The sequence below is a fragment of the Lissotriton helveticus genome, chromosome 7 (assembly GCF_964261635.1).
Source record: "Lissotriton helveticus chromosome 7, aLisHel1.1, whole genome shotgun sequence".
Taxonomy (NCBI): Eukaryota; Metazoa; Chordata; class Amphibia; order Caudata; family Salamandridae; genus Lissotriton; species Lissotriton helveticus.
The window spans coordinates 485994963-486018871 of NC_136068.1; the positions used below are offsets into that span (position 1 = coordinate 485994963).

General features: G+C 46.7%; 1 protein-coding gene across 2 annotated transcripts in view; it reads left to right on the forward strand.

Annotated features, from left to right (window-relative positions):
- SETD1A (SET domain containing 1A, histone lysine methyltransferase) overlaps positions 1-23909 on the forward strand; it is a 1239111-nt gene that overhangs the window by 761635 nt on the left and 453567 nt on the right. For both annotated transcript variants that reach the window (XM_078652474.1, XM_078652473.1), the window contains exons 12-13: positions 292-434; positions 7311-7362. In XM_078652474.1, the coding sequence (XP_078508600.1) occupies positions 292-434; positions 7311-7362 (195 nt within the window). The remainder of the gene's footprint in view (positions 1-291; positions 435-7310; positions 7363-23909) is intronic.

A 23909-nucleotide genomic window follows, 5' to 3' on the forward strand; every position in this document is an offset into this window, starting at 1 on the left:
TTAGAGGCGAGTAGTCGTTTTCTTCCTGAATGTAGTTAAGTAACAGTTTTACAGAGATTTTACTTTTTCTACGCAGAAGGGAAAAAACAGTTTGGAAGGCCACGCTTACTAGGAATATTTTTTTATCTGGGAGCAGCAGCTTTAATTTTTTGATTTGCTAAGATAAAGGCTCATGCCAAATTCGCATTTGTGAGCAACAAATTAGGGCCACATACACAGGAGTTTCTAGGATAATTAATTTTCCCTTTATTCAGCTTTGTCTCATGCTCATTTCCTAATTTCTTGTTTCAGAGAGAGAGAAAGATCTCAACAGACAAGGATCCACCCCTTCCCACAGAGAGCTGGAGAGAATGCAGGCTAAGGCCAAGCACAGGAAGCCTTTTGATCTTGACAGTGAGGGCGAAGAGGCATCAGAGGAATCCTCTTCTGAAAAGGTTGGTGACTGTAGCCTAGCTCACTTAATGCAATGGTTTTTGACAACTCTTTCTTGTGGAGAGCATTTAGTTTTAAGCACAATGGCGAATCACTGTTATTGTTATGAAACCTGGATAAATGGAGAGTTGTGCATGTGTGTAGCTGTGGAAAGGAACTGCTTTCTGAATTTCTTCAGTTGTTATTTTTGCCTCTGCTGTGTAGGTTTTTCTTTGATAGTCATGAACGTAAAATATTTCCACCTACGTGCAGGAACCCTGGAACACTTCTTTGTGTATATGCTTCTGACATTGGAGGCAGGCACCCCAGTGATTAACGCGGATAGACTTTGGGGCCCTAACAGGGATACTACGTAATCACATCTCTGCATGCTATTGGTCACCTGTGTCACCATGACCTCCCTCAGGTTCCTCTCCCTGCTTTGTTCTTCAATCCGCAAGGGCTTTGTTCCTTATTGTGAAACGTTGTACCCTTCCCGCTCGCACTCTCTGTAATGTCTCTCTCCCCCCTTGGTTCGACAATGCTTGCCCCATCTCATGTGTTTAATGGGTCTTCTCCCAGAACACTGTCCCTCACTATGTCAAAGATTTGTGATGTGCAGCTGTTTTGTACCCTTGCATTAACCTGTCTATATTTTTGAGACTCCAATGCGGTGTTTTATTTAACGTCGCTGTTCTGCTTTCTCCCTTGCCCTCTCCTCCCTCCTCTTTCCCCCCTCTTCTTTTCTTTTTCTTCTTCCTTTTCTTGTTCCCCCCGCCCCCATTTTGATGGTTGTATTGAATAGCTTTGTTCTACGTTTTCAATAAAATAGGAAAAATAGAATTGAAAGGGAAAAAACTAGCTTAAAAAACCCTGTCACTGCTGCAATACATTAAGTGACACCCCCCAGAGGTAGTTCTCCTCCAAGAAACAAATCTCAAGGGTAACCAATATCATGCACTAAATAGGTGGGGATACAAAATGGTGGCCCATGCAGGTTACACCACTGGTTATCTCAACTGTCTTAACTGTGGGAGGTCAAATCGATTAACATTATTTCCCTCTACGTCCCTCTGCGATTGTACAATATTGCGCTCTATGGCCTGAGTTCTTTTCTCATCCACTTTCTGCATAGCATATTGCTAATGTGCGGAGATTTTGCCAGATGAGGCCCCCGCGTCGCCCGCTGGATGACTTTCTGTTGGCTCTTGGCCTTGTGGATACATGGTTCTTCCACAATCTGACAACAAAACTATTCACGTTCCACTCAGGTGCACATGGTAGTCTTTCCCACATTGATTATAACTTCACCCTGGCACACCAACTCCCCCACTTCTGGGAGGATAACTTCTTGGCAAGGAGTATCACTAATCATTCCCCAATATGGGTGGTCTATGGCCTTCAAAACTGACTTGACCGCCGAGGAATCATACTCCAATCTTTGGTACCTCAAGATACCTTGTATCCAAGAACACCTTTGTGAGGCCACGGAACACTACTTCACCGAATCCTCAGTAGACTCTGCACAAACTCTATGGGCGGTATAGACGGTATTGATTAAGGGACAAGGCCACTCGCTGATTGTAGGACATAAAAAGGATAAAAGGGCTCAATTTGAGACACCTGAGTTTGAGATCTAGGAGTTGGAATCTAAGCTTACTGATCAGGAGCAAGAGGGTGTCCAACACACTTTAAGGCTAAAGCTAAAGGAATACAGAGATACTGCGTTGGATGGGGCCAGGACTAGTCCCCGGGCAACCCAGCACTGCCTCTACAAGGTAGAATCCAGGACTAGGGCGCTCCTGACTTGGCTTGACAAACGAGAGAGGGCAAATCAGTCCTTCATTCCTACTTCTTTCCTCTTCGAATCTGAGGAGGCAAGGTTCAGGGTCGCCCCTAAATACTAGATTTATGGGCTTCAAAGGGATGTGCATGTCGGGACCAATAAATCTCTTTCTTGGGATGGGTACACCCCCTATAATGCCACTCTCCAGTGGGAGGGGGCATGAGCCTCTTCCCAATTGGCTGAGTCTCCTCATCTTCAAGATGGAGGGGACTGAGATGTGTGCTTCACCTCACCTTCCCCACCTGAGGGGCGTGGTTGGCATAAGTGGGCACACCTCTCTTCCTAGCTTTGATTTCCACCTGATTCTCCCACCCAAAGTGGGGGTCAGAACTGGTGAGAGCCAGTTGCTGGGGGCAGCAAAAGGCAGGGACAGCGTCCAAAGGCGGCAGGCCTTTGAAGTTTCCCTTTTCGTGGACCCAGCCCATCCTTGGAGGAGAAGGCATGACACCTCTGCTAAGGATGGGCTTTGTTTCTGGACCCAGAGAGCGAAGACTCTCTAACCAGGTGTCCAGAAACCTGTCTGGTGGTGGCAGATGGTGGGCAGCCATCCAGGAACCACACCAGGGCTGGTCGATTTTCATGGGGACATCTAAGATGCCCTCTAAGTGCTTTTTACATTAAATCCCATACTGGCATTAGTGTGGGTTTAATGTGCTGAGACGTTTGCTACCAAACTTCCCAGTTTTTAGTAAAGCCATTATATAGCTGTGGAGTTCGTATTAACCAACTCTCTCACCATAAACTCTTTATAGCTTTATTACACTTACAATGTCTAAGAATGGACTTGGACACTGTAGGGGTACAGGGCTTATGCCTATGTACCTTCACCTTAGGGCATCTTGCTTGAGGTGTGATACCTAGGCCTTAGGCTGTGGATTGCAGGCATTGCACAGAGGGATGTGTGCCATGTCGACTCTTCTCTGCACCAAAACACACAACCTGCAGTGTGTTTGTGTTAAGTTGCAGGGCCGCTAAGGGTGGCACAAAAGGTGCTGCAGCCCTTTGAGACCTTCCCTGATCACAGGGCCCTTGGTACCCATGGTACCTTTTAAAAGCAACTTACCGCTGGCCATGGAGGTGCCAATTGTGGATACAAAGGTACAGTCTTGGGAAAGAACACAGGCCCTGGGAACCTGATTGGCAGGGACCCATGGTACATCAAGTCAGGTTGCATCAAAAGTCAGACAAGGGAGGGGGGGGGACCATGCACAAAGGGGCACTTTCCTACAGTAGTGCAGTGCGTCTTCAACCAGTGTGAATCACCCTGGCCGGATCTGTTCACCACCATCAAGAGTGCACATAGTTTGAAGTTTAGTGTCTTGGAGTTCCCTCAAAGGCTTCCATCAGATGCATTCTGTTTGAAATGAGTTACACAGCTCTTGTAAGCATTTCCTCCCAGAGGTGTTTTAAGGCATATGCAAACTGGGCTCTATCCCAGAGCCCCCACCTTTCAAAAGGCCCCCTCATTAGGCTTGTGTGGCAGTCCTAGACTGTATAAAGATTTCAAATAACCAATTTGTTTTCTTATGGTGTTGGCCAGCCAGAGAGAAGCTGTTTGTTGCAGGGTTGTGCCCAGATGTTGATTGGCCAAGGGAGAGATTTTGATTGGCCAAGGGAGAGGATTGTCAATTATGTCAAGATAGTTGCAGAGGTTGTGAATGAGCCACAAACGTATAATTCAGATTTGTTCTGAGTAGGGGGCCCAAATTATGTTCAGTCCCGGGCCCGAAAATACTTAAGATGTCCCAGTTTCCACAGCTAACTCTCCTACCTCGAGGTCTCAGGAAACTAATGGCTGACCAAGCCCAGGTCATCTTGATTGACCTAGACTGGGTGCAGAGTGCCTGAGCAGTTGTTTGACGACAATTTGGGTCACCTTCGGGAGGACCACCTGTCTCACCAACAGGGCAGATCCATGCACCCCATCATCTGCAACCTACACCTCTGTGTGTTTAGATTGGGTGGTGGAAGTTGAATGTATTCTGTATGCCGACCAAGGTGGTGAATGAGTCAGCCGTATGTCGGACATACTTCATGATGTCCATCCGTACTGAGCTCTGCTCTGTCACTTCTGGGGTAGCATGGAGTCACAGCGAAACACCATAGTACCATCTAGCGGCACAAGTGATCATTGGGGGTAAGATTCTCTGGATCCATGCCGGTGTATGGGCGAATAGTCAAGATGAGAAATTTGCGATTTGATGGGGTATCCATCAGTAGGAGCATTACTGAGAGTAAGTAACTTGTACATTGCCAATATTTCAAGAGCCTTGGTTATTGGTCTGAGGTGCGCCTCACAACCTGTTGAACTATCATCACAGTTATTTTGTGGTTCCAGGGACAGATGTTGTGGTAGGAGATAAGGCCACCTTTAAATACAGAATTCGTCGTCCTCTTCAACTCCTTCCACTGCCAAACCACTTTACTTTCACCTTATGCTCTGCTGCCATGTAAGTCACTAAAGAGCAGGATTCAATTTTATCTTCACAGCTGGTGTGTGATTATTTGGACCAATGGGTCCTTCAGAATGTTCAGTCCTGTTACGCCCTCCCTTTCTAGATTCCTCCATCCCACATTCCTCTAGTTTTTGTTCACATTCCTGCAGATCATACCAGTGTACTCGCCATCGAATTTTGTATGTTTCTTGTCAGCGTTGTAATCATGATGGGGTCTAGTGAAAGGGAGTATATATTCCCTCTACCTCCTGTTCCCCAAGAAGAGCATTGTGCAGACCCCAGGCTTTTGAAGAAGTTCAAAATGACACTAGCCCACAACTGGTTGACTTGGAGCCCAAAGGCTGGTTGATACAATTGTTTGGAATTATTGCGTGGAAACTCAGCAGCCTGGTCTCCACTGACTAATTTGCTAGTCTTGTTTTTTGGTGCCACAACATTAGCAGAGCAGCAAGTGAGACATCATAGAAAGAAAGCTAAATTGCATCCCATAGGCTGTCATTTCTTCCATCAGATTAAATCATACCGGAACAGCTGGCGCCTTAAAGTTTTTTTAGAGGTGCACCTCCGAAAGTGAAACAACTTTTTGACTACCTGATCATTAGTGAGTGTTCTGCATGGGAGTGATTGGTAACAGTGTGCAGATAACAATTCCTACACCAGTGACATGCCCCACGTTTCAGTGGAAGATCCAAAACAAAGCAGGATTCTCACTTCTGCATTTGTTGTATCTGAGTATTTTTCCAGATTCTTCATGTGACTGCATCATGCTTTCCAGCCTCCAAAATGGTCTGCTTTAACCTTACAAAAACATTGTTTGCAAAAACAGCACACCTGCAACTAATTCCTTGTACACACTACGTTGGAAAAGATTCTGGGTGTGTTGGCTGTCCTGTTTGCCATAACACCTCTAACGTGAAATAGAGGCATTATTGGAACATCTGGTATATTTGTCACTGGGATGCCTGCAGTGCGGTTCTTTTTGCGTTCCCATTTTGATGATTGCTGCAATTAGAATATTGCTCACCTGTATAGCCTTATCTTGTCTATTCACAGCTTTAGCTTTTTGTTATTGGAGACCTAGTGTTTTCAATACATTAAAAGGCATACATATAGTAGGCATGGATCAGCCCCTTGTCCTTCATTGGGTGAATTCCTTGTCTATCTCATTTCCCTGCTTCTTATTCAAAGGCTTTCCTTCCTATTCTTTTTGTACCTCTTCTGGAGCATTTGTTTACCAGGTCTCGATTAATGACTTGCGTCCTTCTGCTGACATCCGGAACATTTATTTCATTAATTTTTAGCACTTCTGGCAGCGCATGCCTCTCCTAAGTCTCTTAACCTTTGCTCATCCCTCCTCCTTCATTTTTTTTTATTCACCTTTTTTTTTACGTGAATTGTTTTGGGGATCTCCAGCTGTACATCCCTACTGGACCGCTTGCTTCATGCTTGTTCTCTCTACTACAGTTGCAGTTGTGTGTGCTGAACAAAGTGGAAGGCAGACTATCACATCAACCCTTGTGAGGTGGGTTGCTGGGGTGCACCGGCTTGTTTAATATGCAGACAGGTTCCTAAATGGGCACAGGTTCCATTCCACTTAAATGTACAAATACTACACAGTGTGTGCTTAGGGACAAACAAGGAACCCAATAATGGTTGACTGGTCGAACCATTACAGGGATGACTAGTAGACAGCAGTCACCACAGGGATTCATGTAAAATGATCTTCATCTATCACCTTTTAATCCATGACCACCTCCAGTTACTCCATCCCCTAGTAAGAGGGAGTGGTTGCTGCCTTTTTTTGTAGCTTTAGGGGAGAGGGGGGGATTGATGGGTTGTACCAGTTTTCAGAAGATCTGCTGTTGAGTACAGTTTGATAAAAGCACTGCAGTAGGTTCTTAATGTAAAGCAGTTGAAGAAAATTGATCGAACAGTGTGAAACAGGTTTTAAAGACATGGAGAGGATTTTGGTCTGAACAGAACAATATCTCTGCTTTTGTTGTTTCCTGGGATGAAGTCATACATGTATACATCCGGAAACTACATAGATGTTATGTTACTTGTCGAAAGTGTGCCCTTGAACTGCATTGTTCAGTTCATCCATTAACCATTGCACTGTAATACATCTGTATTTTTCCTTGAGGGCAGGCATAGAGCGTTGGGTTATGCAGGCCATATTTAGGAGGCATGGGCTCCAGGAGAGGCAAGAATATTTGATCTCATTCCAATTTACCATTGGGGAATTTTGGTAAAGTCCACTAGGTAAGACACATTTTGGATGAATAGCTTGTTTTGGGAAAACGGGGTACTGTCGAGGAAGTCTGCATTTCTTTCTGATTTGCATATAAGGCAAATAAAAAAATTAAAACCAGTGAGTGAGTGTGGTGTTTTCACGTCTGAATGTGTATATTTCTTCATCTGTGTATGTCTGGCTTTTCTGGACCTGAGGCTCAGCCGAGGGTATTTCATGGCAATATTTTCAGTTTTCGCTGCCATTGTTTCTGTAGATTTTTTTGTGTGTCTAGTTAAGCATCTGTCAGAGCATTTTTACTTTATTGAGACTTTAAATATTTCACAAGTGTATTATTCTGTTAAAGGAGGATGAGGAAGATGAAGACCTGGACATAAGCGATAAAGATGAGTCTGAAGGTGAGATTTCCTTTTTTGTTCGCAAATGCACTTCCTTTTTTTAAAAATGGACAAAGTCAGTTAATATAATACAAGAGATGGTATGACAGATCAAAGTACTACATTCGGTATTCCACTAGAACCACTCAGCTGATAATCTTTATGTACATGTAGAATGTGATGCTTCTCCTTTTCCCGTCTAAATTACATTAATTGGCCACTAAATGCTGCCTACAACAAAATATGTATTTATAACTCCAGCGGATCAGAAGTTATGAAAATCACAGAGAGTAAATATGTGTCTCCCTGCCTGGTGCTTTGCGAAATTAAACGGTCTCCTTTCAGAATCAATCCCAACCAACATAGGGAGCGCTGCAAAATATTGCATCAACAATCAGTAGTTCATTGTAACTTGTGTCCAGTAGTGCAAGTCACTCCGTCTTGATAAATACTTCTTCATCCAGTCAATTATTACACAGAAGCCATAACGTTGAATCCCAAAAATGTTTTTATTACTCCAGTATTGGAACTTTCATAGATTCCCATTGCTTGTATCATTCCCCGTCGTCGGACTGGGAGCCTCGGTAATAATAAATATATATATATATAAATATATACTTAGGTAAATACACCCTAATAGGTGTAAAAAGTAAAAAATTAGGCCTAGGCCTCATTATATTTTGTAGCCTATAGGTGTCCTTATGTAAAAGGACCCAAACTCACATTAGCACCCAATCAGATTAGCCTCACCCTGTGGAACCTTCCTGAGAAAGCTCAGAGCCTCAGATTTTCTACCGCATCGTTGATGACAGGGAGTCTCTTTAGAGCTCTGCTCTAACTTCTACGTTGAGGTACTATTTAAGCTGTTTTTTGACAGGATTCCTTTAAATTCTTACTATGGCTGATAAGGAAAAGAAGAGCCTTTTCAGGCCTTGTGCCACTTGTGGCAAAAAACGACTTTATACTGAGGATAAACATAAGGATTGTATATACTGTTTATACCCTGACCACAAGCCAGAGGGTTGTAAGATATGCAGGATGATGTCTGTTAAGACTCTTCGAGATCGTGAAGGTCGGTTACTTCTTTGGCTGAGAAAGTTGGAAAAGAAGGAAGAAGTGGTTTCTAGTGATGATGAAGATGCCAGATCATCATCTTCCAAGACATCTTTGAAGAGGGGTGTACCATCTGAGGAAGTTTCATCTGAACCCCCCTCAAAGGCTTTGCGTGGGACCTCTGATAGGTCTGGCAAGCCCGGGCCTAGCGAATCTCCTCACGTGAGTGTAAAGGAGAGGGAAAGGCTAGCACCTCAGGTGCTGAAGGCAAAACTGGATGAGGGCTCGGCTGGGCCTTCACATCAGGAGAAAGTTTCTAAGTCCTTCAAGAAACCAACTGTAGAGGCTTCAACAGTGGTCAAAAAAGGCGCCAAAGCCTCTGTGGTGACTTTGTCTCCTCATACATCGACGAGCCATCCATCGACGACGAGGATGACGACGACGACAGCGTCGACGAGGACTTCGACGACGATGCCGTCGACGAAGACTGGGTCGACTACAGCGTCGACGACGATGACTACGTCGACGGTTACCACCTCGTCGACGAAGACAATTCCGTCGACGATGACTATCCCGTCGACGGTGGCAATCTCGTCGACGACGACGATCTCGTCGACGAGGGTGAGCCCGTCGACGATGGCAGTTCCGTCGACGATGACGAACCCGTCGACGATGACGAGCCCGTCGACGATGGCGATCCCGTCGACGGTGAAGTTTGTCTCGTCGACGGTCCCGTCGACGACGGTTCAGACTATGGAGATGCCGTCGACGGCAGGTGATAGAGGCACCAGGAAGAGGAGAATAACGCCGGATATGACTTCACCTAGAAAGGTGTCATCATTACCCCCAGCCCTGTTGTTGGATGAGGATGAGTACTCGGAGAATGAGATGTATGGGGATGCATATAGCCCATCTCAGTTGCATCTGAAATACCACGATTCTGACCAGGATGATGAGTACTATTATGGGCAGGAGCAGCGACATCAACAACAGGTCGCATACCAGGAAACTCAGGCACAACAGGGCACGGTTACAATGCCTATGAGTCTTTTGACGGACTTGAGAGCAATGCTGGAGGAGTATAGAAGCAGGCAAGGGTCGCGACCAGTGGAAGGTCAGGCGCATGTTCAGCCTCAGGTGATGGCAGTTCAGTCTGTGGCCCCTTCACAGGGGGAAGAGGAGAGGGAATATCCTCGGCAGACACAGGTCCAGGATGATACCTCGGATGAGGATGAACAGAACCAGGATCAGAATCCTGATAACGAATGGAACCAGTATATAGCACAGGATCCGGCTTCTCCGGTGCCGGACCCGGTAGATTCACCTCCGGCGGATGTGGGAGGTTTCTTCAGCTTGATGGAAAGAGCCACGGCACGCTTTAAGCTAGCCATGCCGGCAACATCTACGGATTGTTTTTTGTATGATTTTAAAGAGGCATACCGTAAGACAGTGCGTTCGATTCCCATTGTAGAGCACATTTGGGATGAAGGAAAGAAGGTGATGCAGTCTCCAGCGACAGTCATTCCAACACTTCCACGCTTGGAGAAAAAGTATAAAGCTCCGGATGACAGTCCCGCCTGCTTGATTGGACAACCTAGACCAGACTCAGTCATATCGCAGGCGGCGCAGAAGAAATCACGGAATCCTTCGGCCACCCTCACAACTCCACCGGACAAGGAGGGTAGAAGGTTAGACAACGCTGGAAAGCGATTTTCTTCTATGGCTAGTTTGTTGGTCAGGGCGGCCAATGCCTTGGCGATTCTGGCAAGATATGACCGCCAGATGTGGAGTGATGTTGCGCACTATGTGGAATTACTGGCGGATGACCCTAGAGCTGAAGCTCGGAAACTTCTGGAAGAAGGACAACGGTCTTCTTCTGAGATGATTGATTGTGCGATGGACATCGCCACCGTTTCTTTCCGTGCTCTGGGCAGCGCGGCTGTTCTTCGACGGCAGGGGTGGCTACGAGCGACCTATTTTCGACCAGAGGTCCAAAATAAGATTCTGGACTTGCCCTTTGATGGGGACATGTTATTTGGGAAACATGTCGATGACACCCTACAGGGAATAAAGAAGGACACAGAGACAGCAAGGGCTCTGGGGAACCTACAATATAGAAAGACACCATTCCGTGGAGCGAGAGGAAGAGGCTTCACTTCTCCAAGAGGTGGTTATCAACAACAGCGATACTCGCAGCAGTCGCAGTCGTACAGACCACAGTACGGCAATCAATATTATCAGAGACAGTCACAGTCTCAATCGTTCTCTCGTCAGAACGCTCGTGGACGTCAGGGGCGTCAGGGCAAAGACGCTGGCAAGCGTCAATAGCGGCCTCCTGACTCTGCCAACTGTTCCTCCGCCTCTGGTATCTCCAGTGGGCGGCAGGATATCTCAACATCTGAGCAGCTGGGAAGAAATAACATCGGATCAGTGGGTATTGAACATCATCCGACATGGGCATACTCTAGAATTCCAGGAGTTTCCACCTACAAGAGCTCCCCACGCCACTACTTCAAAACATCTAAACCTTCTGCAATTGGAAGTTCAACAAATGCTTCGGAAGGGGGCGATCCAACGTGTTCCCCTATCACAAAGAGGAGAAGGTTTCTATTCAAGATTTTTTCTGATCCGAAAAACGAAACTAAAGTGGCGTCCGATCCTGGACTTAAGGGAGCTCAATACCTATCTCGTGAAGCTGTCGTTTCGGATGATTTCACTCCAGGACATATTGCGCCTCTTGAATCCAGGCGATTTCATGGCTACACTAGACCTGGAAGATGCCTATTTTCATATCCCGATCCATCCGGCTCACAGACGTTATCTTCGCTTCACAGTGGGCAAGAGTCACTTCCAGTTCATGGTGCTCCCATTTGGATTAAAATCCGCTCCTCGGATATTCACAAAGGTGCTGGCCCCGGTAGCAGCTTTTCTGAGAAGACAGTCGCTGGAAGTATTCCCGTACTTAGACGACTGGCTGCTGAAGGCACCAAGCTTCCAAGAGGCAACAGAAGCAGTGGACACATGCTTGAGCCTCTTCATTCATCTGGGTTTGCAACTCAACAGAGAGAAATCGGTTCTTCAACCGTCAGGTATGGTGAAGTTCTTGGGAGCGATCCTCGATACTCAGTTGTGCAAAGCCTTCCCATCGGAAGAGAGACAGTTGAAACTCATGTCTTCAGCCGCTCGGCTGCAGAGGAAAACTTGGATGACAGTCAGGATGTACAAATCTCTTCTAGGGTCGATTTCATCCTGTATTCAATTGATTCCGCACTGCAGGCTGCGAATGCGCCCCTTGCAGGAGGAACTGGACCTTCAGTGGAGACAAGTGGAAGGGTCGTTCGACGACAAGGTAACGGTCACCCAGCAGATGAAACGGACGGTTTCATGGTGGATGAAGAAATCTCACCTCGCAGTGGGTCTCAGTTTCAGAGCGGCACCGGCTCCTCGCGTCATTACCACAGACGCCTCCCTTCAGGGTTGGGGAGCGGTCATGCAAGATCTCCAGGTCAGTGGCCATTGGACACCATTAGAACGTCGCTTGCATATCAACGTTCTGGAGCTAAGGGCTATTCGATTGGCAATGTTGGCGTTCCTTCCAAGGATTTCAAATTCGGCCATCCTGGTGCGTACGGACAACACCACCGCAATGCATTACGTCAACAAGCAGGGCGGCACAAGATCACAACTGCTTTCTCAGGAAGCCCAGTTGCTGTGGGAGTGGGTGATCTCACAGAACATCACGCTCGTGGTGGAACACCTTCCAGGAGTATGCAACACGAAGGCAGATACGCTAAGCCGCTTGAGGGCAGTCTCACACGAGTGGGAACTGGACAACACAGTGGTCAAGGACATCTTCTCCCGTTGGGGAACCCCAGCGATCGACCTGTTTGCAACACCGAGGAACAAGAAATGCCGGTGTTATGCGAGCAGGGAACACCATCGAGGGTCACTGGGGAATGCCCTTTTGATGTCTTGGTCCGGCGCATTTGTTTACGCCTTTCCGCCATTTCCCCTGATTCCTCGTGTCCTCAAGAAGCTCAAGCTGGACAAGTGCAGGATGATACTAATAGCGCCTGCCTGGGCTCGCCAGTTCTGGTTCACGGAGTTGCTTCTTCTATCGGAAAAGCGGCCCATTCATCTGCACCCCAACCAGACCCTTCTATCAATGTACAACGGCCAGGTTCTCCACCCGAACCCGAGCTCGCTTCAGTTGACAGCTTGGCTCCTGAACACAGAGAGTTTAAGGATTTAGACATTTCAGAAGAATGCAGGAACATTTTGTCACAGGCACGAGCTCCTAGCACTAATAAGACATATAGAGCGAAATGGAAAAGGTTCTATTTATGGTGCCAGAGGGATGGAGTGCATCCATTCTCATCAGCTCCGCATCAGCTCTTGCCATACATTCTATCTTTGGCACGGGCAGGTCTGGCTCATGCTTCCATCAAGGTCCACTTGGCAGCTATTTCCAGGTACAGAAGGACAAGATCGGGCCCTTCTTTACTATCAGCAAGGGTAATTAAGCAATTCCTGAAAGGGCTGTTTAGAGTTTTTCCGCCAGTCAGGCCCCCACCTCCGGTTTGGCACTTGAATGTGGTCCTGGCTCAACTGATGAGATCGCCATTTGAGCCTATTCATAGGGTTGAACTGAAGTTCCTATCATGGAAAGTGGCGCTTCTTCTGGCACTCACATCTGCAAGGAGAGTAGGGGAACTACAGGCTTTAACTATCAAAGAACCTTTCTTGCAGTTCAAGAATGATACATTGATCCTACGAATGAACCCCAAATTCATTCCGAAGGTACCGACAGACTTTCATCTGAATGAACCGGTGGTTCTGAATTCTTTTTTTCCTCGGCCTTCCACTCAGGCTGAGAGGACACTTCATTCTCTGGACGTTCAGAGATGTCTGAAATTTTATCTGCAACGCACAGCTGGATTTCGGAAGACGCCCCAGCTGTTTGTGGCCTTCGGGGCCCCAAGAAAAGGATTTCCTTTGTCAAAGCAGGGAATTTCCAGATGGATATCAAGTGCGATCCGCTTCTGCCACCAGGCGGCAGGCAAACCGTTGGAAGGACAGGTGAAGGCGCACTCCACAAGATCGATCTCATCGTCAACAGCGCTGTTTGCTGGAGTATCGATAAAGGATATTTGCAGAGCGGCCACCTGGAGCAGTACTCACTCATTCACGAGGCACTACTGCCTGGAGGCGGCTGCAAAGGGGGATTCGGCTGTTGGACAAGCAGTCCTGAGAAATCTCTTCCAGTAAGAGGTGAGCTTTCCTCTCTTCCCTCCTCCTGTTTTTTCAAACATTTCGTTTATTATGATATGGTTACTGATTTATATGTTGTTATGATGTATAATATCATTGGTTTATAATGGTTCTATAACTATGCACGAAATGTTTGAGGTATGCTAACTGCTATCTACTCTGATACAAGCAATGGGAATCTATGAAAGTTCCAATACTGGAGTAAGAAACAAGTTACTTACCTGTAACTTTAGTTCTCCAGTATTGGTAACTTTCATAGATTCCCATGCGCCCACCCGCCTCCCCTGGGAAAGCTCACTTCTGGGCTAGGTGATTATGTGGCAAAGCAACGGCTACGAAAATCTGAGGCTCTGAGCTTTCTCAGGAAGGTTCCACAGGGTGAGGCTAATCTGATTGGGTGCTAATGTGAGTTTGGGTCCTTTTACATAAGGACACCTATAGGCTACAAAATATAATGAGGCCTAGGCCTAATTTTTTACTTTTTACACCTATTAGGGTGTATTTACCTAAGTATATATTTATATATATATATATTTATTATTACCGAGGCTCCCAGTCCGACGACGGGGAATGATACAAGCAATGGGAATCTATGAAAGTTACCAATACTGGAGAACTAAAGTTACAGGTAAGTAACTTGTTTCTTCTCCACGCTTAGATTTCCAGCTCAGCCAACGCATTTCATCCTTCCAAGAGTGCTTCATCAGGGTCTGTGCCCCTTGTTGCAGCACCGGCCCAGGGAGGGGGCAGGGGGCAACAGACTGTCCTGTCCAGATGCTGTGCATTGCTTCACTATAGGTTGACAGGCAAGGAGGATCCCTGCAGCTCTCTCTTGGGGGAGGAGAAGGAGCAGGGGGTTGCAATTGACCCAACCTGGGAGAGACTTAAGTCAGGGAGAGGGCCCTGCAAGCCCCCACTTCTCCTGGCAGCTGACACTGCTACAGCCAAGATGGATGTGCAGTGCCTGCAGGAATGAGGCGATGTGCGTGTGTGGACAGGATGGTCTGTTGCCCTGTGCCCCCTCTTTGGGCCAGTGCAGCAACAATGGGCACATATCTTGATGAAGTTCTCTTGAAAGGACGAAACGTGTTGGTGAGGTAGAAATTTATGCTTGAAGAATAACAAATGTTTGGGGATTCAACGTTCTGTATGAAGAATCATCTATCATGATGGACTGATTTGTACTGTTGGGACGAAAGCTATAATGAACTATTGATTGTTCATTCGAGATTTAGCAGCACTCCCTATGTTGGTTGGGATTGGTTTACAAATGGTCGGTTTCATGAGCAGTAGGACCCAATGATGTGAAGCGCGATCACTTTAAATTGTTTAACTTATATTAGTTGTGCGGTACTGTGAGGCCATTACTGCTCACTTTAAAGTTTTGTAGTCCTTCTTCAGCTTGAAATTAGTAGTTGTCCATGGGCTTCGCAAAAGGTGGCACCTATTCAAGGTAGTGTAAAATCACCAATTGATGTATTGGTGAGGGGCTTTTGTGTGCCAGAGGAAAAAAATGACTTTTATACTTCTATTTAAATCAGTCACTGTAGAAATAGTAATTTGTTCCTGGTTACTAAAATAATGTTTATCTGTTGATTGATGTTTCTATCAGACACTGTTCATGAATAAGAAATGACTTATAGTGGGCACCGCGACTTTACGCAGATGCCAAAAATGTTTCATCTCTTTTTGGTATCCAGTGTCTTGAATACAAAAGTATCTCCCATGGAGGCACATTATTCATGTTAATGTACTCCACTGGTCTCTGGGTTTAAACAAGAAAGGTTGTTCTAGATGCTTTACTGTGTAAATGCAAGGTAAATTGTAAACAGTGAAAAAGTTTTAAACATGAGTGGAATGTTGTGAATCAAAGAGGGACACATTTTAGTAAATCAATTCTGTACATGTAGGCTTTTTTCTCCCCAGACAATGGGGAATGATTCAGGCATGTGAATCTACGAAAGATACCAGTACTGGATAACTGCAGTTACAGGTAAGTAACGCATTTCTTCCAATGACGTATTGTGAAAAACAATCTGTTCCAGTGCTTCCATTAACCATTGCATGGTATACATTTTTATTTTTCCTTCAGGGTAGGAATAGTGTTGGGACAACAGATTAAGTATTTACAACATTTAACACTCAAAAATATCAATAGTAGTCTACAGAAGGAGCAGGAGTAATATTACTTTAATCCAGAGGTCTTCAATCTGTGGGGCGCGACCCCAAGGGGGGCCCCGGAGTCATGGAAAGGGGGTCGCACATTTCCAGGCCTCACTTCTGCCTGGAATCCAAAATGTGCTTTTCCTTTTGGAAAAAGACAACAGTCAGGGACGCTTTATTCTGATGGGTAAAATGCTTCTGCTGATGTTAATTGCTGAAGTTAATTGTGTCTCCTGTGCGGTGAAAGAAAGAGGCCGGGCAGACAGGTAAAACAATCCTTCACACCAGGGTGCCTGCTTGGCTGAATGAAATGCAAATACAGCTATGAGCTAATCTGCACATGTAAAGGGTGCTTGGGAGCGGTAATCACTCCAAACATTGTGGCAGTAAAGATTTGGGGCTTTTTCAGTGGCAGTAGGAAGTGTTAATACCTGGGCTGTGAAGTCATGCTTTTAACCCGTTTACCGCGGCGGCAATCCCGCCGTGGTGCTGGCGTTCGACGGAGCGGGTGGGGCTGCGTCGGCCAACGGTCGTGCGCAGCACCCCAGAGGTAGTGCTCACGACGGCCGTTGCCCGACGCCAGCACGGAAGGGGTTAATTGTAACTATTAACACAGTGATTAGTACCCCTGGTGAGGGTTGAAGGGACAGTTATGCAAAAAACAAAATTGCATTACTTATGTACTGGTATTACTAAAATCTACATTTTGGAAGCTCCATTGTATCCTAAAATATTATAAAATAATGACGTACGCATTCACAGGCTGTGACCTCGTAGCACAAAAAATTACACGTCACTATTCTCCACTGCACCAACCAAATGTTAATCTGTGGCTCTCTGGTTACAGACACAGACCTCTGCAGTGCTTTAACTAATAGGTTTCCTATTGTTCTACAGTGCATTTCCCACTGAGTAACATCTTTTTAAAAATTTATTTTGAATTTAAGCTACCCAATATTTTATATGTAGCTACCTAATTGTGAAAGTTCTAAAACCAAGCAAAATATTTTGGGGCTTATTTATGAGACGCTTGTGCCGCTGGAGCGTCACTTTTTTTGAAGCTACGGCAGCGCAAGCATCTCAATTATATCTATGTGCGACGCAAAGTTACCCAGCATGGCTTTGCATGGCCTCCTAGATATGAAGTAGGACAAAGCAGTGCAAGTTGCTGCGTTACCTTACTCTGTGTCAAGTAGGCGTTCCATGGGCATTGGGTGGGTGTTCCCATGCCACACCCATGGATTTTGACGCTACCCCAGATTTACAAAACCATGTAAACCTGGGACAGCACCAAAACCTTACGCCTCCACACAGCAGGAAGAATTCAGCACACATAGAAAGAGGCAAAACCCTCTCTGGATTGTTTTTGTGCAGGAAGGTGCCCCTTCCTGCACAAAAACAATCCTGCCTATGTTGGCGCCAGGCAGCAGTTTGTGTGCCAACACAGGGGGAAAGGACAAGTATGTACCATATTTCATAAATAAGGTGCATTCCTGTCCTTTCACATTGGCGTAGGGCAGCCCAGCAAGAAGACTTGCGGCGCTGCCGAATGCCAATTCCTCATAAATTAGGCCCTTTGTTTTTAGCCACACCTTTGACCACCCCCCCCCGATCACTGACCTTTGCTTTGCTAAATACTGTTTAATATTATTTCCCCACTGTAAAAATGATTTTTTTGTGTGCACTAGGGGCGTTTATGGTTGTTGATAGTTGTCAATGATGAGGGTACCAAGTTCCAGAACTTTGTATGGAGGGGGTCCTTACGCCGAAAAGATTTTACAGGCCAGATATAAATATATATACATTAGATTTTTTTTTTTTTTATTCAAATCATTTTTATTGAGAGAAGAAAAATTAAAATAAAGAAGAGAAAAGGAAAAGAAAGCAAAAAGCAAAGCATACAGGTACATTGGATCATAAAATGAGTGACATACATAATTTTCAGCAAAATCATACCAAATAAAGGCAGGGTAATACATAATTACATAGTCTACATAGTGACGCATATCAAAAATCCAAATGTGACAGCCAAATCAGCAAATGTTACACAAATATGTACTGTTGCATATACAATGAACCTGTCCAGAGCCCTGGGTCTACATTCTCTATGCGTGTCCCACAGTTAGAGTGTCTATTGAGAGTAGTACCGTTAAAGGTGATGATTTGCCCTCGAACCCCAACAAACTTTTTGGTAAGTTAACACGAAGTATACAATGACGAGTGGACTATACCTCACAATCAAGTGTTTACATGTTCGAGGCATGTGGCCTGCTGAATTCATATCTGTGCATAGATCGCCGCCTAGTGTTGAGTCCGGATGATTGCACATTGTTGTCCTGGAAGAGTCTTCGAAGTATCACGAAATAGGTGGCTCCTCCCTCGGACTACAGTGCGCATGGGCATCCTCTCCATCCTCAGATTGTTTTTTTCCGCCATTGGGTTCGGATGTGCTTTCCATAACTCCAAGTTCGGAATCGAAAGAAACATTTCAAAAAGGCCAAAAGGCCTTCGCAATCGTCGGTATTGTTTCGCTCGGTACCGATAAACTTTCATCACCCTTTCTATGCACTCCGGTCGTCGAATCGGGCCGTTAGGCCTTCTCGACGCCACGTGGACCGATGGTCGATGGAACAAAGTCCATTCAAATACTGCCCGCAGTGCAACTCAAAGTTTCCGCACACAGATAAGCATCCAGTGTGCAACAAATGTCTATCTCCAGATCATCATGAAGATAATTGCCTAGCTTGTGCCCAGTTCCGATCCAAAAAGACACTCCGGAACAGGCGAGTGGCAAGGCAAGAAATGCAGAGGTCGGCACCGGAGCCCGAGAATATCTTCGACGATGAGGAAGAACTAGTTGACGCCGAAGACTCGGATCGAGAGGAAGATCAATACTCCGAGCACGACTCTGAATATTATATCGTCGACGAAGAAAAAATCGTCGATGTCGATGAATACGATCAAGACATCGTAGCTGTCGAAGACGACTCCGATGCCGACGAGGGGCGAACCGTGAGTACAACGCCCCATACAGACACTACACCAATATCAGAGACTCAGGTCGAGGCGTCGCCAACAGGCCGTAGCCAAAATCAAAATACTGGTTCTACAGCCCCGCCATACCGCCCGGCTAAGAACATACAAAAAGTGCCTTCTGAGACACGTAATCCGAGGCCGGTTCAATCGAAACCGAAACTCATCGATACGACAGTCTTCGGACCGAACATCGTCGAACCGAAGGTGATAAAACAAAAGGGGGACGAACCGAAGGCAACCATTACATCTTAACCTTCGAAGCCAAAGGCCGTCGAATCGAGTTCGACTGTCGAAAAAGGAAAAAAGTCTGTCGACGACGGCAAGCAGGCTACGCCCAAGGCGGTCGTCGAACCGAAAGCGAAACCTAAGGCACACCAAACAAAGGCGGTCGAGTCGAAGACCATCGATCCGAAGAGGGGCATCGAGCCGAAGTCGCAGGCTCCGAAGACACCCCTATAGCCTAAAAACGTTCTCGGACCGACAAAACCACTTGGTCCGAAAACAGTGGTGAAACCTGTAAAAGACGTCGGACCGACAAAACCTGTCGATAAACCGCAAAAACAAATACAGGCACCGAAAGCGGTTGATCCGATTAAAGCCATCGAACCGAAGAAAGTCAAACCAAAGACTACCACGCCAAGGCTAAAAACTGTGGAAGAAGAAATCATACATCCAGACCCCTTCACAGAAGATCAGTCCAAGCTATATATTGACCCAAACACTGGGAAAGTGACTGTGTATACAAAAAAGAAAAGACCAGTGCTAGCTGAAGACTTTTCTAAAATTCCACTAAAAAAGAAAAGAGACTGTGCAACCTCTCCTATTCTTTTCCAACCTATCCAGCTATGCCTACTACTCCATACTTGTGAGAAGTTGGCCTGATATGCAGTGATCACTATTCTAGTGATCACTATGTATCAGTCCAAACAACCCTTATTGATGATTGGTTGTAAGTCAACCTTATAGACCAGCTATCCTAGTAGCATGGATACGAGCAGTCTAAGGCTAAGACTCTAGAGGGCGTGTTAAGCCAGCTGTTTTACCATCACATTACCCCTTGAACACCCAGTGAAAGGACACCACACAAGTTGTTATGAAAATAAACAGTGTATTTATTTATAACAAGACTACCCTGGCTCTTTATGAGACGGGGAGCTAAGCACACAACAAAACTCTTATAAAAATACTTCAAGTCGCACAATTTACACAAATGCCCGAGGGGCACGAAAAACCATATACTACAAAAGTGGAATGCGAATTACTAGCAGGTAAGTAACGATTCTCAGAGGCTTTGGGATCGCTAGGACTGGACTACTGAACCTTTAGATTACTAGCAGGAGGCCTAGGGAACTCGGGTGCAGAGTGTGCACTCTCACGCGGGATGCGGGACAAAGTCTATGGAAGCTAGAATTCACAAAGTTAGTGTTCTCGGGCGAACCCGACTAGGTAGGTCAAAAACGAAAGTGGAGCTGGACCCTTGGATAGTGAGGCTATGCTGAGGCACCGAAATGCCGAAGTTACCTAGCCCAGGGGCTGCAGCTGCATAGGTCTGAAAAGACGTCGGGATTCTCCGTTGACGAACCAGGAGCCTGAAGGAAAGGAGTTGCTGGCAGGCGACCAGTGAAGATTGTTCGGGTGATCCAAGCCTGGATCGAAGATAGATGACACCTGAAAGCAGAGGGGACCAAGTTCGTGACTACTAGCCAGTAGTCAGGTGGCACCAGGAGGGCACCGGATGGTAGTCACCTCGACTAGGTGAGTGGGCGACGCTGGGCTCTGTAGTCTCACGGACCAGGAGGCGTTGTGGGCGACCAGGATGGAGGTACGAGCTGTCCCACGATGGATGATGCTCTCGACGTCGCTGGACTCAGGATTGGGGCAACAAGTCTTGGCAAATTCAAGCCCACGCGGTGGACCTAAAATGGCGTCTGGAGGGGACCAGGAGGGTCCGGGGTGCTCCTCTCTTGGAAGGGAGCAAGGGCCAGTCTGGAGCAACCAGACCAGCAACAGTGATGTCGTCGGGCGTCGTTAAGAAGGCCACAAGCCAGCGGGCTAGTAGCCAAACAACGCGGTGAGCAGCAAAAAGCAGAAGGGCCCCACGCAGATCGTGGAGATGCTGGGAGGCTGAACTTCGGTGCTGGGGCTGCTCAGGGTCGGGGCTTCTCGGACCCCAAAGCACTCACCAGAGGATCCCTCGGCGGTCGTGCTGGAAAGAAGTCGTGCAGTCTTGAAGATGGCCGGTCCCTCGAGGTATCGTCGCACCCACGGTTCTCAGCTTAGCTGTAGAGGTGGGTAGAGGTCAGAGGTGCCAGGGAAGCCGGTTCTCGTCGAGCTGGGCAGTCAGATTCCGGAGGAAGGACTTGCAGCAGACCGCAGTGTTCTTAAGATGGTGCCTGCGGATGCAGGGTGACTACTCCTTAGTCACAAGGGAGAATCTTGAAGAAGAAATCTTGATGTCCTTTCGTAGAAAGTCGTGTCTTGATTCCAAAGATGATCTAATTTGGAAGGGGGCCTGCTCCTACCTTTATCTTGGAAAAGGGGGCTGGCACGCGACTAAGTCCTGCCCTATGGGTGGGACCAGGAGGGGGGTGGTTACACCCCTCTCCTTTGGCGGGCTTTCCCCAGCTCAGGGGCTGGTGTGCCCCTGGAACTGGTTCAAGCCGGCCTATGCACAGTGAGCACCGGGGTGCCACTTGCAGTCACCTTCCTCTGTAGCCCTGCCTACCTGGAATACACAAAACCCTGTCTGGGACGGTGCTGGCACCGCCCCCGGCAGGAAACCCTTTGTCCTTGCCTCCTGCTCTGCGAGGACTCCCAGCAGCAGGAGGGCAGACTTGTGTCTCGGTGGCAGCATCCATTTTGTGGATGCTAAGGCTCTGTCTGACTTTAACCGGGGTTACAGGTTACATCCATGTCGTGTCCCTCTAGAAGGGTGGAATGCTAACCCCGTCGCCAGAATTGGCGAGGGGTTAGTATTCCAATTCGTATGACACCTTACTCGACATGTTTTGATAAAGCGATACCAGAGTTGGCATATAACCGCGAGGATTATAATGCACTTAAGAGTATATGGTATGCGATATCATGGAAACGGCTAAGGGATAGATCCCGAAAGCCGCAGACAGGCTCAGCTCATGCCAGAGCACTATCTCACACGATTCCAAGCACTCTGCCTTCAGGATTGTTAAGGCCTGCCATAGGAGTGACTGATAGGAGATCTGTGTGTCCATTTAGGTTTAGATATAGGAATACTATATCTAAAGCAAAGGGTGTTTACACCTCCTTGCCCCAGCTGTCGTGCAGCCAGTTGTCAGATTTAGTTAGTCAGTCCAGGGGTGGCATAATACATGCTGCAGCCCCTGGGAGACTTCTGGGTGCACCTCAGCCCTGGTTACAGGGACTTGAGAGGGCCCAGTGCCAATTCAGTACCTGGGTACAATTTGGATTAGAGAGAACAGCTAGGCTGTGGGTCTGATTAGCAGGCCCACAGCCAGGGAAAGTCGTAAACCAGTGAAGCAAAAAGCAAAAATCTGGGTGATAATAGGATTGCAGACCCTACTCTCCTACAATACTCTCCTGCACGCTCTGACTACAACCCAGATGAAGATCAGGATGCAGATGTGGGTTTTGGATATCCACAAAACCCATATGTAGACCCCAATTCACAACCATGGGGAGGGGGGGGGTGAGCCAGACTCTGAGGGTACTCTACCCATTACAGACCCTACTGTATACCCAGCAAAACCATCACCCACAGAAGACACAGTGGCTTTTAACTCTTTACTAGATAGAGCAGCAAGCTACCATAAGGTAGACATGAATTCAGATGCAGTAGAAGAGGACTTTCTATTTGATACACTAGCAACATCAGAAAGATGTGTCAAAATACTCCTCATGTTAAAGGGTGTACTAAAGCACGCAAATAACATATTTAAAGACACTGCTAGGGCACGCGTCATCAACCCTAGAATAGAGAAGAAGTATAGGGCTGCACCAGTAGACCCTACTTACATCAGGGGACAACTGCCCTTAGATTCATTAGTGGTATCCAACACACGAAAGCGTGCTAATTCACAAACTACTGGAGAGGCTCCTCCTCCTGATAAGGAGTCAAAGCTTTTGGAAGCATCAGGCAAAAGGGTAGCCGCTCAAGCAGCAAACTCTTGGAGAATAGCCAATACTCAAGCCTTGTTGGCTAGATATGACAGGGCGCACTATGACACTCTAGAAGAACTTCTCCAACACTTACCTGAGCCTTACAACCAGCAGGCAGATGAACTTATACAGGAGGGGAAGCTCATCACCAATGCCTCCATTAAGTGTGCACTGGACGCGGCAGACACAGCTGCCAGGTCTATCAACACAAGCGTACTGCTTAGGAGACACGCATGGCTGCGCATATCTGGATTCAAAAATGAAGTCCAGGCTACAATTCTTAACCAGCCTATAAACCCATATTTTTTGTTTGGTCCAGCAGTTGACTCAATTTTGGACAAAATGAAAAAGGACACGGAGACTGCAAAGTCCATGGGAGCTCTTCCGTCCCAACAACACAGAGGCTCCTTTCGTCGCCCCAACTATAGAGGAGGAGCGCGTGGTAACACATCGCAGCAGTCCTCCACATACAAAACAAATACACAATCCACATACAACAAAAATACAAAGCGTGGTGGATACAGAGGAAATAATAACCAAGGCAGAGGTCGTGGAGGCAATACCAATAGATCCTCCACTAATACCAAACAGTGACTTTTTGGCACTACCCCCAGACCATACAACATCGGTCGGGGGAAGAGTACAACAGTTCCTAACAGCCTGGCTAAACATCACTACAGACAAATGGGTCAGGCAAATTATCCAACATGGCTATTGCCTAGAACTAACATCAACACCACCCAACATACCACCCGTACACCGTCCAATGTCACAGGAACATATAACGTTATTGCAGCAAGAGGTCATCAGTATGCTGCAAAAGGGGGCCATAGAACCAGTCCCATTCAAACACCAAGGAACAGGGGTATATTCACTATACTTCCTCATTC